General features: G+C 32.9%; 2 protein-coding genes across 2 annotated transcripts; one reads left to right on the top strand and one right to left on the bottom strand.

The window, feature by feature from the left end:
• The first annotated feature begins 5,710 nt into the window (after window positions 1-5,710).
• LOC18592922 (uncharacterized) lies at window positions 5,711-6,794 on the top strand. Its single transcript, XM_018125671.2, is given in 4 exon segments — window positions 5,711-5,744; window positions 5,884-6,131; window positions 6,333-6,510; window positions 6,625-6,794. Coding segments are annotated over 4 exon segments (630 nt in total).
• A 3,940-nt stretch (window positions 6,795-10,734) lies between these two features.
• CEL3 (cellulase 3) lies at window positions 10,735-13,395 on the bottom strand. Its single transcript, XM_018125314.2, has 6 exons — window positions 12,926-13,395; window positions 12,325-12,828; window positions 11,997-12,146; window positions 11,765-11,876; window positions 11,292-11,455; window positions 10,735-11,198 (listed from the first exon to the last, which is right to left on the bottom strand). Exons 1-6 carry the CDS (start codon window positions 13,208-13,210, stop codon window positions 10,866-10,868), a joined length of 1,548 nt encoding a protein of 515 aa, XP_017980803.2. The 5' UTR covers window positions 13,211-13,395; the 3' UTR covers window positions 10,735-10,865.
• Window positions 13,396-15,478: the final 2,083 nt, after the last annotated feature.

Raw genomic sequence — 15,478 nt, 5'->3', positions numbered from 1 at the left:
TACTTTAGATAATGGAAATACTCTTTATTAAATGTTTAACAACTCAAAAAGTAAAAAAAAGACACATAATGATGAAAAAAGGAAAAATTAAAAAAATAAATTATTTGATATTATTTTATTAACAATTCAAAAAAAAACTTACAAAGTTGAAGAGAAAAATAATATAAAAAAGATTAAGTAATAATATTCAAATTAAATTTGGTATAATTTTTTAATTGTTTTCCTTTTTCTTTTTATTTTTTCTTTCTTTCATTTCTTCTTGTTCTCTTTTTCCTTATATCGAAAAATGTAATATTTCTTTCCCTTTCTTTCTCAATCTCTCTCTCCCTCCATCCACGCAGCACCATGATTACAATCCAAAATCATTATCACCAAATAATCAACACCATATAGTGAATTTTTTAACAACAATTACTAAAATTTAATAAATTTACAAATATTTTTAATAAATTCACAAGAACTTGTTTGGTTAAATTTAAAATGGATCTGACAAGAGCTTGGTTTAAAAATACAAAAACCTCAGTAAATACAAAAAATAATTATACTTATTTTAATTAGAATATTATTATTTAAATTTTTTTTAAAAAATTTCACTTCAAAATTATTAGCTTTTTTTAAATTATTAATAAAATAATCCTAAATAATTTATTTATTTTTATAATTTTTTATCATTATGTGTTTTTTTTATAATTTTTTAAAGTTAATAAATATCAAATAAAAATTGTTTTTATTATTATTTAATGAAACTAAATTATAATATTTTTTATTTTTTATTTTATTAATAATAAAAAGGTAATTATGATTTTTCATATTTATTGGTAATAAAAAGTCAACAAACTTAATAATGCATTTTGAAATTTTTTTTTAAGGGTAAAACATCCTAGCATTTCAAAGTTTTGATCAAAATTATACGAAAGTCTATTGGTTTAAGAAATAGACACTCTGTCTCAAAAATCTTAACATTGTTAACAAAAAAATAAAAAGACTAAAATACCCTTTAATTTTCAATTTTAATTTTTTTTCTAAAAAAAAAACCTTACTTCCAAGCCAGATCCAACTGGATATGATCAGAGAACATCAGATTTGACCGAATTTGGCTTGCAAGGTTAAATTTTTTTAAGAAAAAAATTTAAAAATGAAAAATAAAAATTTATATAGTATTGTAATTTTTGACATGTTCGAAGATAAAATTGTCTAAAAAATATTGTCATGTCATCAAATTAACGAAAACTCTAAAAATTGATTAACGGTTGAACTTATGAGTCAAATGACAAACATTTTTTTAGACGGAATGCCTATTTCTCAAACGATCAAAATACCTCAGCAATTCCTATACTCATGTATTTTCTTCACTTTAATCCATCTGCTCAAAATCACAACAATTTAGTTCTTTAATTTTAGAAATTGCTTCAATTTAATCATTCTAACATTTTCCTTCTAAAATTACCCTTCACATAGCTGATGTCATTATTGACATGATGCTGATGTGGCATGTGAGGTGGATTGGAACCTAAGATCAACGGTTAACAGGGTGTTTAGGAGGATATTTGCAACCTTTATATAAAGAAAAAGAATTTCAATAGAAAAAAAAATTGGGCAACTTACTGAAACCTTAGAAATCCTTAAAGCAAAAAAAAGCTTAAAATCCTAACTTTCTATCAGTAGTAAAAAAACCACAATACAATACCACAACCCAAAAAGCAAAAAAAAACTCTCAAGACCGAAAGCCAATATACACAAAAATAAAGATCTGGGAAATGGGTTTGGTTGGGGAGTGATTGTGAAGGTTAAGTGAAGGTGTGAGTAGTGAGAAAAAAAGAAAAAGTGGATGATTTTGGGGGTGAGTGTTAGGTTGCAAATCAAGGTTGAAAGTCGAGAAAGGAAAGAGGCGATAGACGGCAATACAAAAGGTGGCACGGTGTAGGAGGTTCAGCTAAGGGACCGTTTAAAAGAGGGAGAGAAAGTTAGGAGCTTTTCTCAACTATTTGGGTAGAAAGAGAAAGCGGGGAAGGGAAATGAGGAGAGGAGAGAAAAAATTCAGCTTAAATACTTAGGGTTTGAGGAGAAAAAAATGGTCAAAATGGCATCGTTTGGCCAAGGTTTGTTGGTTTGAGGTTAAGGCATAAACGACGTCGTTTATGAGAAGTTCTTGACCATTAAACGGCACATTTTGGCGAGAACATTCCAATCGGCTGCACAGATAGATTTGGGTGCCTTCACGGGCTGGCTATCTTGGGCCATCTTCAGCCTAGACTAGGTAAAGCCCTTCCTTGACATTGTGTGGATTTGATTTGGGTTGTTTGTTGTAGTTAGCCTAGTTTGTTATGCTAAAAATCATATTGTTTAAAGTATATGATTAATTTAAATAAGCTAAAAAATATTATGAAAAAATTTATATGACGTTTGGGGTAGGAAAATAGACATAAGAAAAAACAAATAAATAGAAAAAAGATAAATATTTAGCTATAAAAGAATAGGTATAGTTAGGTAAAATATATCTATGGGAAGAAAACAAACGCCTAAAATATATTAATAATAAAAATAGGTTTAGGTAGATAAAAATGTGGAAAAACAGATAAATATTAAAACAAAGAAGAAAGTAGATTCGAGTAAGTAAAAAATAGAAAATATTTAGTTATAAACGAATAAATTTAGGCAAATGAAAGAAAACATAGAAAATATAAAAAATATATTTAGTTATAAGAAAAATAGATTAGGTAAATCAAAAACAAAAAATAAACTTGGTCATAAAAGTAGTTTTGGTAAATAAGTAAAAGAAAAAATAATATTTAAAAATAGAAAAAATATTTAGTCACAAAAGAGTAGATTAGGTAAAAAGAAACATATACTAGCTAATAATGGTAATAACCAAGTAAAATATTTATTCACAAAGAGGTAGATTAGGTAATATATATATACATATATATATATATATATATATATATATATATATATATAGATAAATAATAATGACAATAGTAGAATAGAATATTTGGTTATAAAAAATATAGATGTAGGTAAAAAGTAAACATTTATAAAAAAATAGATAAATACTTGAATTCAAAAGAGTAATTAGGTAGAGAAAATAATAATAAAAATAATAATAAAATATTTATTTAGGGTATATATACATATAAAAAATGAAATATCAAAAAATAGAGAGATTTCAAAGAATTAATAAAAGAATTATAGGAAGATTGAAAAAGATATAATTGAAATTTATAAGTATATCAAACATTATCATTACATCATTTAAACATCATGGCACGTACAAGTATTGTACATGTGAGTCTAAGCCACAATGATGGGACTTTTTGAGAGAGCTTGTTAAGGCGAGTTCTTTCAAAAAATTTCATAGGTAAAAAGATACATTCTAGTCCCACCAGTATGATGGGAGGGCTCGGATGATGTCCTTAATAAAAAGCTTTGGCTTGTATTAGGATATGCATTCATGAAAATATTGTTTTTACTTGCAAATGACTATTCTAGTGATGGGATTTACTTGGTAAACTTGCGAAGACAAGCTTTCTTGAGTAATTCCCTAAGTGAGTTGTTATCCTTGAGCCCCACAAGTATAATAAGCATATATAGGGAATAATATCAATACAAGGGTTCCATTCGACATGTTATCAATGTTTACACCATACATTTCACGATTGCATCATATGCACGACACAAGAGTTAGTTGTAACCTAATTTAATAAAATAAATAAATAATGATTAAGGAAACACAATGAAATAAATTTAAAAATTAAGGCTTCTATAGGATAACATATGATTAGATGGTACCGTATGTGGAATAGGCGTCACAAGGGTGCTAATATTTTCCCGTGCGTAGTTGTACTCTCAAACCCTAACTCTGAAATACGTAGATTGAGTCTTGTTCTTTAGACGAATCTAAAATCAATATTAGGACTTCGTCGAGAAGAACAATTAGGTGGCCAATCGCACCTAGACAAAAAAGATTAGTGGTGACTCCTAGTTTTTTTCACGTCTAGCGGTCGAGTTCGCAGACTTTCATGTTACGACAAATGAGGGCACCACATGTCACACTCTTTTTCAACACCCATCCATGTCATGCCACATGGCATATCTAGAGGGTGTCACATGGTATGACAAAAGAGTGACATGTACTAGAGGGTGACACATGGTATGACAAAAGAGTGACACATGTCTCTTTCTTGTTTTCTCTAAAAATATTATGTACTTGCACAACAAGCTCTTGACCACTTGCTTTAAACCCTTACCTTTGTTTATATATTGCTTATATATCTTTTCTTCTTTTCTTTCCTCTTTTTCCTTTTTCTTTATTTTCCTTTCTCTCTCTTTTCACTTTTTCTTTTAAGGATCGATTGTTAGTCACAAGATGTCGTCGTCGATTGTCTATCGTCAATCGAAAATCGAAGATCACCGAACATGCCATGCCATGATCGTGATCAGTGATTATCGACCAACAATTGGGGATGAAGTTTGATGATTAAGGATCGATCCTTAAAGGAGAAGGTGAGAGGAGAGAGAGAGTAAGAAAAAAAGGAAGAAAAAAATAGAAAAGAGGAAAGAAAAGAAAAAAAGAAACAAAAACAATATATAATTAAAGGCAAAGGCTTAGAGTAAGTGGTAAGGAGTTTGTCATGCTTGCATGAGATTTTGGCTTTGAAACTCAACAAGCATACAATATTTTTTAAGAAAACAAAGAAGATACACATATCGTTTTCTTGTCATGCCATGTATCACCCTTTGAACATGACATGTGGCATGACGTGGATGGGTGTTGAAAGAGAGCATGACACGTGATGCTTTCCCTAACATGTCACATGGAATATCTAGATCAGTATGTTAGTGCCATGTGGCACTGTCACATTAGCATGTCAAAGTAATATGGAATTGCCACATTAGTATTTCAAAGTGATATGACACTACCTTATCATCATTTCCAGTCCACTTCACATGTCACGTCAGCATTTCTAGTCCACTTCATATGCTAGGTCAAACACGTGTTGCTTTCTTGTCATGTCATGTGTCACCCTCTAAACATGCCATATGGCATGACATGGATGGGTGTTAAAGAAGAATGTGACATGTGATGCCCTCCCTGACATGCCACATGGCACTACCAAATCAGCGTGTCAAAGTGATATGACACTGCCACATCAGCATCTCAAAATGATATGACACTACCACATCAACATTATCCACCTCACATGCCATGTCAGTAAGCGGTGCTATGTCAGCATCATGTCAACAATGATATCAGCTCTGTGAAGGGTGATTTCAAAAAAAAAATGTTAAAGAAATTAAATTGAAGCAATTCTCAAAATCAAAGGACTAAATTATTGCGATTTTGAATAGAAAGAGTAAAATGAAGAAAATGCATAAGTATAGGGACTGTCGAGGAATTTTGACCTTCTCAAACCAATGAACTCTGTGTAGTTTTGATCAAAATTTAAAACTGTCTAGATATTTTACTTTTTTTTTTTAATATTTTACGCAACTATGTATTGTACGGACGTTGAAATAAAGCAATCTAGCCAAACCAACATGACTGCATAATGAGTATAGTCAACTCCACAATAATATAGGAATTGTAAGTTCTAATACATTTCACCATTGGTTTCCTTTTTCCACTGAAAGTGCTTCAATATTTCTTTATTTATATGTTTAAGAAAGAAAGAAAGAATATCTCATCGCAGGTCGTTGCTTTTCCACTTAGATGGTGGGGAATTCTGGTTACAACGTCTACATAAGTTAGTTCTTTGGCTTTTTAAGAACAATTTTTATATGCTATTTATTTATCAAAAGAATTGGATCTGTTTAGAGTTCAAATTGGGATTTATTTAAAATATGAAAAAAAAATTATTATTGTTATTTTTTTTTTGAGCCAAGGTAATTTGGATGAGAAGGTAAGCGATAGAGTTCTGTACGATATTCTTATTCAAGCAGGGAGAATGGTGGATTTGTACATTCGTCAAGACAAGAAAACTGATAAGCCTAAAGGTTTTGCCTTTGTTGAATACGATATCGAGGAGATTGCTGAGTATGCTGTGAGGGTTTTTTCTGGCCTTGTTACTCTCTACAATTGAACCTTGAAATCTACGATGAGTCTATAAGAATGGTTGTTTATCATCTATTATGTTAAGATTTTGTTAATTGGGTTTTTCAAATTTTTGAATAGAATTTTGGCTTTGTTAGTCTTATTTTGTATAATTACATGTCAAATTTGGTTACACAAATTGACAGTTGGATAAATGGAATGATAAACCTTTACCATAGACTCATAATCTTTTAGTTTTGGGCTTGTATAGGCATGTAATTTTGACTGAATTCCTTCATAGATTTCTGGGCAAGACAAGGCTTCGCAGAATCATCCAAATGCAGCCATGCCTACATCAAATTCATCCCATAAGTTGAGGCATTACCCTGGAACACTTAACCACATGGAAATCTCTCAGCAACCAATGAGGTTATCAACCCCTTGTAGGATTCCAGATAATCCTTTGCATTACTCCCAAGGTAAGATGTCTTCTTTCTTTGTTTCCACTATTATCTTCTTGCTTTTTGTTAGATAGTGTCACTTGATTGGCTTATTAAGTTTTATGATTGCTAAAATGCTTGATTTTCATCTAGTGTTGCCTCCCCCTGGTGTATCTCACCACTCTAATGAGTATGGATCACATTTCAATGGTACCAATTATGAGTACAGTCGAAGGTTTTTTGGGGCAACATTGGATAGCATTGGTCACCTTAGGTCACGCCGCTATGACACAAGTGACCTAGTCTCATTTCCATATTACTGATATTTATTATGACAAGTAAGCAAGTGTAAAATTTTTACTTGTTGCATTGAAAATTGGTTGACCATTGTATTCATTCAGAAAAGATAGGTGGTACAATTGTTTGTAAGAAGAACGGTTAAAGTGATTGTAAGTTTTAAGTTATTTCATAAGTGCCTAGCATTGTTTGTCATGTCGTACATACTTGAGCTTCATTCTGATGTGGTGCTAATTCATCTTTCTCTTGATTTTGGATGTTGTATTTGGTACCTTTTGGATAGTTATGGTGCTTCTCTATTTATAGGCTGAGAACAAAAATTGAATAGCAAATTACTTTATTCTTGGTTACATTGCATTCACTGAAAGGTTTGTACAAAAAGGTATGTGGTTTGGATATATATCTTTCTTTTTGAATCAAAAAAATTAGAGTGCGATATTGCATTTTGTGGTTACTTTGTTTTTTTTTTCTTTTTGGTTTGTTATGATCTGTAGTGAGTGAGGAGCTATTATACTGATGTGTTGTAGATACTCGTTTTCTAGCCATTTTTTATTGTGGTTTTCTTGTTATTGTATTATTGGCTCCAGTCTCCTTTTCCATAACGTGGGGTAGTAATCATGATTCCTGGTTTCAACAATTGTTTGCCACCATTACCCACCACAATTGCAGCGTAAGTGGCATTCATGTGCTTAACAGCGTGTTGTGGCAACAAAATAGCATGGATGCGGACAATAACAAGCTTAATAGGGCATCACAGTCGCAATTGTTTCCGTTATAGCTATTTTCTTTTTCTGTTTAAACTTGCATTAAATCACAGAACAAAGCTTTCCTAGAACAGAGGGAAACCTATATCTACAACAATTGAAATAATTTAAGCCTCAGTCGGCCAAAGAAGGAATTCATTCAAGGTAAGTAACTAGTATTGACTTTACCACATTTCTAATTTTTTCTTCAAAATTTCCAAAATTTGAGTTTAGGGTTGGTGTGAAAAGGGTTGTCATGCCACTAGTCAACTTTGGTTGTTGCACCATGGTTATTCTTTTCCTAAGTCTTGAGAGAGATGAGATGAGATTTGAGTTATAAGATCCTTGACGGTTAAGCTATACGGGTGAGGCATGAGTGAGGTGATTGGTTGGGTTGAAGTCATGGGTGGGGTTTGTTGTAGGATGGGCAAGGAAAAAGAACAGAGATGAAAAACAAGAGAAAGGTTGGGATGATCAGGTGGTTGAGGGATAATTGTTGTGTTACTTTTGCTTGTGTGATATGGAATGTACTTAAAATTAAATGCAAAACATAAGCAAAGATTACGTGCAAGTGCACATGATCACAACAAATAATATAGTGATGAGTTGAGTTTGTCAATCCGTCAAGGAGTTAGTTTGCTATTTGTTACTAATTACTAAAATTGTAACAAGCTAAGTTCTATCCAAGTAACAAAAGGGACAAGTTGACGAAATGAAATGAAATTTACTCTAAAAGTTTAAAGTAACCTAAAAATTGCAAATTAAAGGTGTAGTGAGGAAACAATGTAATTAAAGCCTAGGACTATGGTTTCAATTATTGCCTTGTAGGGATACAAGATCAATTAACTACCTACTTTTTATGAGAATCAATGTTAGTCTAGGTTTTTTGAGCATGCATAATACTCCGTCGAGTCATCACACAATTGCCTAGCTTCATTAACTATCTATATGTCTAAAGAAAATTAACTAAAGCTAAGTTCACTAAGTTTAGGACCAATATTGACTATGTATGATTAATAGGTATACGTCTATGCTATTAATTAATCACCCACTTAATTTCTTAACATGGAATGAATATACACTACTAAAATTTAGGTCTTTTTAGATTATCTTTGTCACGCATCATCTAAAACCCCATACTCAACTTGTTGGTGACAAGCAACAAATGAGACGTAAGCATAAATTTGAATAAACATTGATATTCTCATAAAATCAAGTAAAAATCAATCCAAAGTATTCCAACTACACAATAGCATCCACCATAATCATAGATTAAAAGTTCTAATTCAACATGTTCAAGAGGAAAATACACATTTCAGCAAAGAAAAACCTTGTTCTACACAAAGAGTTAGAAAGCGAAAATGATTTGTTGCAGCTTTTTAATCCTCCAGCTCTTGATTTCTTTTCTTTTTTCCTTTTTGGTTCTTGCCTTCTTTTGCCCAAAATGGTCTCCCCAAATCCTCTTTTTGTCAACTCAAAAAACATGTATTTTTACCCTCCACTTTTAACTCTAGCCATAAAACCCTATGCAAAATTTTTTTTTATTAAATGACGTGTTCTTGCTGCAGCCAAAATGGATTCTCGCTGCAGCGAGAAAGTCTCTAACATAGAGCTATTTTCATTATATTTCTCGCTGCAGCCAAAATGGATTCTCACTACAGCGAGAAAGCCTGACTTAGAGTTGTTTTCTTCATGTTTCTTGCTGTAGCCAAAATGGATTCTTGCTGCAATGAGAAACTCCCTGACTTGAGTTGCTGGAAATCTCGCTACAGCCAAATGAATCTCACTGCAGCGAGAAACTTGTTGTCTTTCACTATGCAGTCTGCTACTGTTAGTCAATTTCCTCTGCATTTTTTACCATGATACCTTCTGAATTGGGTAAAGTGCTAGACATCAAAGTTTTAACCCTTCCTCTTAGCTTTCTGTAGGTCCAAGAATCGTGTTGATTGGAGTTCTGTAGCTGAAGTTATAGTCAAAAGATTGTAACATGTTCAGAGGCCAACTTAAGCGAAAGTGCATAATCCTTTGCAAATTTGACATCTAAGCTCTTTTGCACCTTCACCAACATATAACACAATCAATAGAAGGTACAAACAAGACTTAATAACATGAAAATAGACTCAAATTACTTAATTAAACTACTAAAATATGCATCAAGTAAATACTAAGAAAAATGTAAAAACAAAGCCTACATTAATTAAAAACAAGAAGACATTAGTCATTTTTAGGCTTAAAAGAATGCAAGATAACTCTATAAATTAGAATTATAAATAATGCCATATCATGACATCAAATTCAATATCACCATAACAAGAATATGTCAAAGTTAGTGCAGTCAAATATCATATCAAAATGAATAATGCTCATATATCAATATAAATAATGAAAAAAATTGAACATCGATATATATTGTAAAATGTAGAGATTCAATTTTTATAAATTATTATACAAAAATAAGATTCACCACAGTTTGTAATTTTTTATGGAGTAATGCAATTTTATTGGATTAGAATTTTATAAACACATTTTTACATATTTGGACAGTGAAAATCTCAAATTGTGATTGTTTTAAGAATATAACAACTACAAATAAATTTTTAAAATTTTCTGTTGCTAACTTGTTTCTGTGCTTGAGTTGAGGCTACAATATATTTACATTAGTTAAGCTTTAGATTTCATTAACATAAAAAAAAATATATTTTATATTGAATTAAATGATTTTTTAGATTCACGTAATATTTATATTTGTCTACAAAGAGACAACTTGGTGGTTAAAACTTAAAATTCAATTTTAAAAGATCAATGTCGAATTTTGAAAAATGAGAAGTCAAATTTACAAGATGAGAGTATATTACCTAAAATAAAGATTTTCATTGAGTACGACTGGGTATTTAAGTATTTTTAATTAAGTACAATTAGGTAGTTAAGTATTTTTTATTAAGTATAATTAGATATTTAAGTATTCACACCATCTTCAATATGTGAGACATTTTTTATGGGATAAAATTATTAGACTCAGTGGGTTAGAAGAGATAAACACTTTGCAAGTTATGGTGTGGAAAGTTGGTTATGTAAATTGTACCATTATTAAGAAGTTTTTCCATAAAATAAGATTAAAAAAAAGTTCTCTTGTTACATATTATAGTATATTGTTAGTATATTTGTTAAAGTGATATTTAAGAGTTTAAGAGGATAATTTTGTGGATCTATCCAAGAAAAAACAAGAAAGTAAAAAGCTAAATTTATAAAAAAAATTTCCCAAAGATTCCACCTTTTGGTGGATTGGAACCTCCAATTTAAGGAGAGTGATGACAAATATTTACATAAATCATCCTAGAAAGGCATCATTGTCAACTAGTGAGCCTTGAGCCCAGCAAAATATGCTAGTGGTCCAACCATTGCAGCATTGATGTATGTAGCAGGCTCAGAGTGGCTATAATCAGATCGATCATCTGGGTACCCATCGTTCTGATTTGGACCTCCAACAATGGCTCCAACCAAAATGTTAGGGTTCGGGTTTGATGAGTAGAAGAATGGCTGGAAACCACCATCACAGCCTATGCTCTGAGGGTGGCTCGCCAAGGATGGCAATGAAGAGCCTCTGTGATGAATTCTCTTGGGAAAATTAGGTCCAAACCCAACCATGTAGGACATTTTTATTGGGTTCTCTCCCAATATGTAATCCACCTGAAAAATATATAAAAAAAATTAATATAAAACCCAAAAATCCATTACTTAAAATAGAAAGTTTGGGCAAATTGGCAATGAGTAACTACTAACCTGTCTTTTTGCAAGGCCTATTAATGAGTTCGGAGAGACCATGAGATTGCCACAGTTAAAGGTCTGCCTTCGGGCTTTCATGTACTTGCCATATGTGGTAAGTAAAAATGTTATGGATGTAACGTATTGAAGGTTGCTTTGAGGTAGCTTGTACATTAGCCCTCCTGTATTGGATTGAAGAACCTAGTATTAATTCAAGATTTGCACTCCTTTTCCAGCATTTTGGGTAGATGCACACTATGTTTACGTCCTTAAGACATATTTCATATATTTTCTTTTCTCTTTGAAATCGATTCCATTAAATCTTAACATTGATCCGATTTAAAAATTACAGTTCTTCTCTTTTTGTGCGATCGATCCCACAAAACAATAAAGCAATAAACAGTAAAACTTTTCTAAATGGATCAAACCATATTAATCCAAGAATGGGAAAAGCAATGCATTCCCCTGAAATTGAAGCAGCTATGTATTACCTTGGGTGTATTGGGTAGTTGAATAAGGAGAATTAGGCAAGATCCGGCACATAAAACTTTCAGCTTCTTGTTTGTATTGCTCAAAGTTTTTATCATTCTCCACCAATGCACGCTGCAAATCAACAACAACTCAGTGTCAACAACATAATAATTCGACCACAAAAGACACATCAACAGAGCCATCAAAAGAGCCTGAGCTTGCTTGGCATTGGTTTTAGAATGAAGTTGTTACCCTTGCTAAAAGAACATGAGCACCAGCATATTTGTTGTCCCAACTGAAGAGGTCCGGTTGGTCATCAGCTCCCAATGTTTTCAAGAAATTATAGTAATAAGCATCATTTGTCGCCCTCAGCAACCATGAAGCTCCCCACAGCAACTCATCCTGCAATTTATAGACATATAAAGAGTGATACCAAAATTTACCCAACTCAAGACTAGTATTAAAAATTTTTCACAAACTCGTCCCATAACCAAATGCAGGGTACCCGAACCCTATATTTTTGGGTCGACACCTGTGGATACCCGTATAAAATCTAACTGGTGAAGTTGTTCCATCATACCTTATATCCAGAATATGAGCAGTAAAATGGGCATACTGCTGATCCAAGTGAATCACTGTAAGCACCACGATACTGGATTGCGAAAGCCATGACTTTCCTAGCTGTTTCACGTAACAAGCTTGAGTATTTTGGGTCTATTTTTCGGAAGACCATGGAGGCAGCTGCCAGTGCGGCAGCCGTCTCAGCAGCAACGTCGGAGCCAGGGTTGCTTGGGGAGACGGAGTACGATGTTCGAACGGTGTCCATGTCCTCAGGCCGCTCCCAGCACTTATGGTCCGCATTGGGGTCACCAACGCCAACATAGAGCTTACCTGGCTTGGCATTGGCACATTTGAGGAGATAGTCTGTAGCCCAACGGATTGCAGCCCTCGCCTCCTGCAACTGGGGCCCCATTCTCTTGCCATATTCGAGCGTGCTCCATGATAGCATCGTGGTGGTGAACGCCATTGGAAAGTTGAACTTGACATTGTCTCCAGCGTCGTAGTACCCTCCTGTTAAGTCCACCTGCATTTGAATTTGAAGTCAATTAGTCCATTTACAAGAAATCTGTAGTACCCTCCTATAGTTATAACACAATGGACAAGTGGGGAATATAACATACATGCTCAAGGAGACCATCAGAAAGTCCAGAATTGGACCTCCAAGTGATCTGCTGGTTGGCAGGAAGCCTCCCGGACCTCTGACCTTGGAAAAACAGAATGGACTTAAGCAGGGCCTCTTTGTAATTTGGATTTCCATGGACGGTATTCAGCAGCAGTGGAGACAAGAAAAGCAAGAGACAGAGAAATGATACACTGCTGCTGGTTGCCATTGGTGACTTGCTTAAGTGAAAGCAATTACCAACTTTTGATTGATTAGTTTTGGTGCCTTGTTTCAACATATGCATGCCCTTCTTATAGGAGAAATGAATGTGCCCCAATCTCAATAGCGCAAAATCAGGCTTTTATACCCCAGAATCACTATTCTTTATTCTTGTTCAGAATCTTCATTTTAAAGTATTCTCTTCTCTTTTTCTTTCCAAAGACAAAGAAGAACAGGTTTTCTGGTAAGTTCAGACCTCCTGTGCATTGTACATGTCAACAGCTTAAGGTATACAGGATAAGGAAAGTAGTCTACGCAAATCAGCTGCTGATTGATTGCTTTAACATTAATTAATTGGGTTGACTAATTGGTACTGGCAGTCAGGACTGATTTCATCCCCCAACTCGCTAGCTTCAACTCTTTTTCCAATTTTCCTGATTATCGGCTCACTTGTCTATCTTCAGTTTTCACCCCTAGTAATCATGAAATTAATGAATTTTACAATTTATATTTTCCTGATTATCGGCTCACTTGTCTGTCTTCAGTTTTCACCCCTAGTAATCATGAAATTAATGAATTTTACAATTTTAAAGGAAAATTAAAATGGAAAGAGTATTAATCAGCATATATGACATAATGGTTTCGTTTATAAAAATCAGACAACAAATCAACATAAAATTGAACAAAATCCACACACGTTACAATATTTTAATAAATATTTTCTTATATATTTATCAAAAGTTGTAATATTATTTTTGCAATAAAAACATTTCCTATAATAATATTCTCTATAATCATATTACATTGTGAAACCAGAACGTCAATTTAGACTAAATTCTTAAGTCATTATATTCTTTTACATTGCTTGTCAATAAAAAAAGAGTCTTCCCTCCTAGAGTCGGATTCAAATGACAACATGGGAAATCAACGGAAAACAAATGCTTGTCCATTGAAAAATTTGGAGAAACAGGGCAAGGCTTTTATCACCTATCAAGTACAATTAGATTCCCCAATCATGATGGCACATCAACAACGTCAGACAATATTGGAAACCGTAGGACCATTGGGATAATTAATGTAATGGGAAAAGTCATGCACGAATTCCCCGTTACTGTTTGCTGGATGGCTTAGTTTGTGCCCCTGCAAGAATGCCTCAGTCAAAGGGAAAGAAGAAAACTGGGACAAAGGAAGAGGGCAGTGCTAATTTGCGGGAACTTGGGTTTATTGTTTTTGATTGGAAAAAGGAAATTTGCAGTGAATGGCGCGGGGACCCTGGGATCGCGCAAGGAAATCGGCGCGCCAAACTCCAAAAGAAAGTTTCCATGTTACACCTTTCTATGCTTTGGGGGATGTTCTTTATCCACTTTTCTTCCCATGCTTTACGACCAAGTTCTGTACTTCCTTTAATTTTTTATTTAGTATTTTTTACAAAGAACAAAGGAAGAAGAGGAAAATCATTGGTGCTATTCTCCACTTTGATTTTGTTTATTTAGGAAAAATGGGTTATATGAGTTGGTACAAGGGCAATTGGATTAGGTCAAACTTGAGTTGTTAGTTCATTTGTTTTCACTATTTTAGTATTTATTTCCCTTATATTTGTACTGATATCATTTTTATAGAATTCATAAGTAAAATCTTGGGAGACTTGTGAGAGAAAAATTGGAAAGAGCTCTAAATCTTGAGAGTCATCATAGTTATCGTTTTCCATGATTATCACTCACAATCATTCGGCCTTTGCTTTCTTTCCAATTTCGAGTGCAACTCGTACTAACTCATCAATTAATCGAGATTTAAACAATATAGTATTTTATTACTTTAATAGTTATTTATTATTTTTATTTTTTGAAAAAAAATCATCCATAAAATCCCAAAAGACTTGTGAGGGAAAACTTAGAAAGAGTTCCAAACCCTAAGAACCAACCTAGCTACCCTATAGCCTTGTGAGCCACTAGTCATCAACCTCATTCTTAATTTGAGTTATTCACAATTGCCATTTGTTTGGGTTAGGTTGGACTGGTTTGCTACATCTCGGCTTGGTGCAAGAGGAGTAATTGTGTTGGAACTTTTGTGATTTCAACTCCTAGTCATTGAAGTATAAATATCTTTATCCTCTAATTAGAACTAATCTATAATAAATATTCAAAACTTGATTCTACTTGAAAAAAAAAAGTTTTAAACATTTGCTGCATAGTGTAATATGATTGTATGCCATTTTCTTAATAGCTCTTGTGCATGCTACTTCAAAGTTACTTTGGCTTCGTTGATTACTAATGGATATGGGCATTGCGCATTCTTCTCCCACTATACTTCATTGTTATAATAGAAGTCTTATCTAGATTGCTCATAATAATAT

The sequence above is a fragment of the Theobroma cacao genome, chromosome 8, assembly GCF_053813885.1.
Source record: "Theobroma cacao isolate CCN51 chromosome 8, ASM5381388v1, whole genome shotgun sequence".
Lineage (NCBI taxonomy): Eukaryota > Viridiplantae > Streptophyta > Magnoliopsida > Malvales > Malvaceae > Theobroma > Theobroma cacao.
Note: the sequence above shows the minus strand (reverse complement) of the source record. Positions and strands in the feature narration are given on the sequence as shown.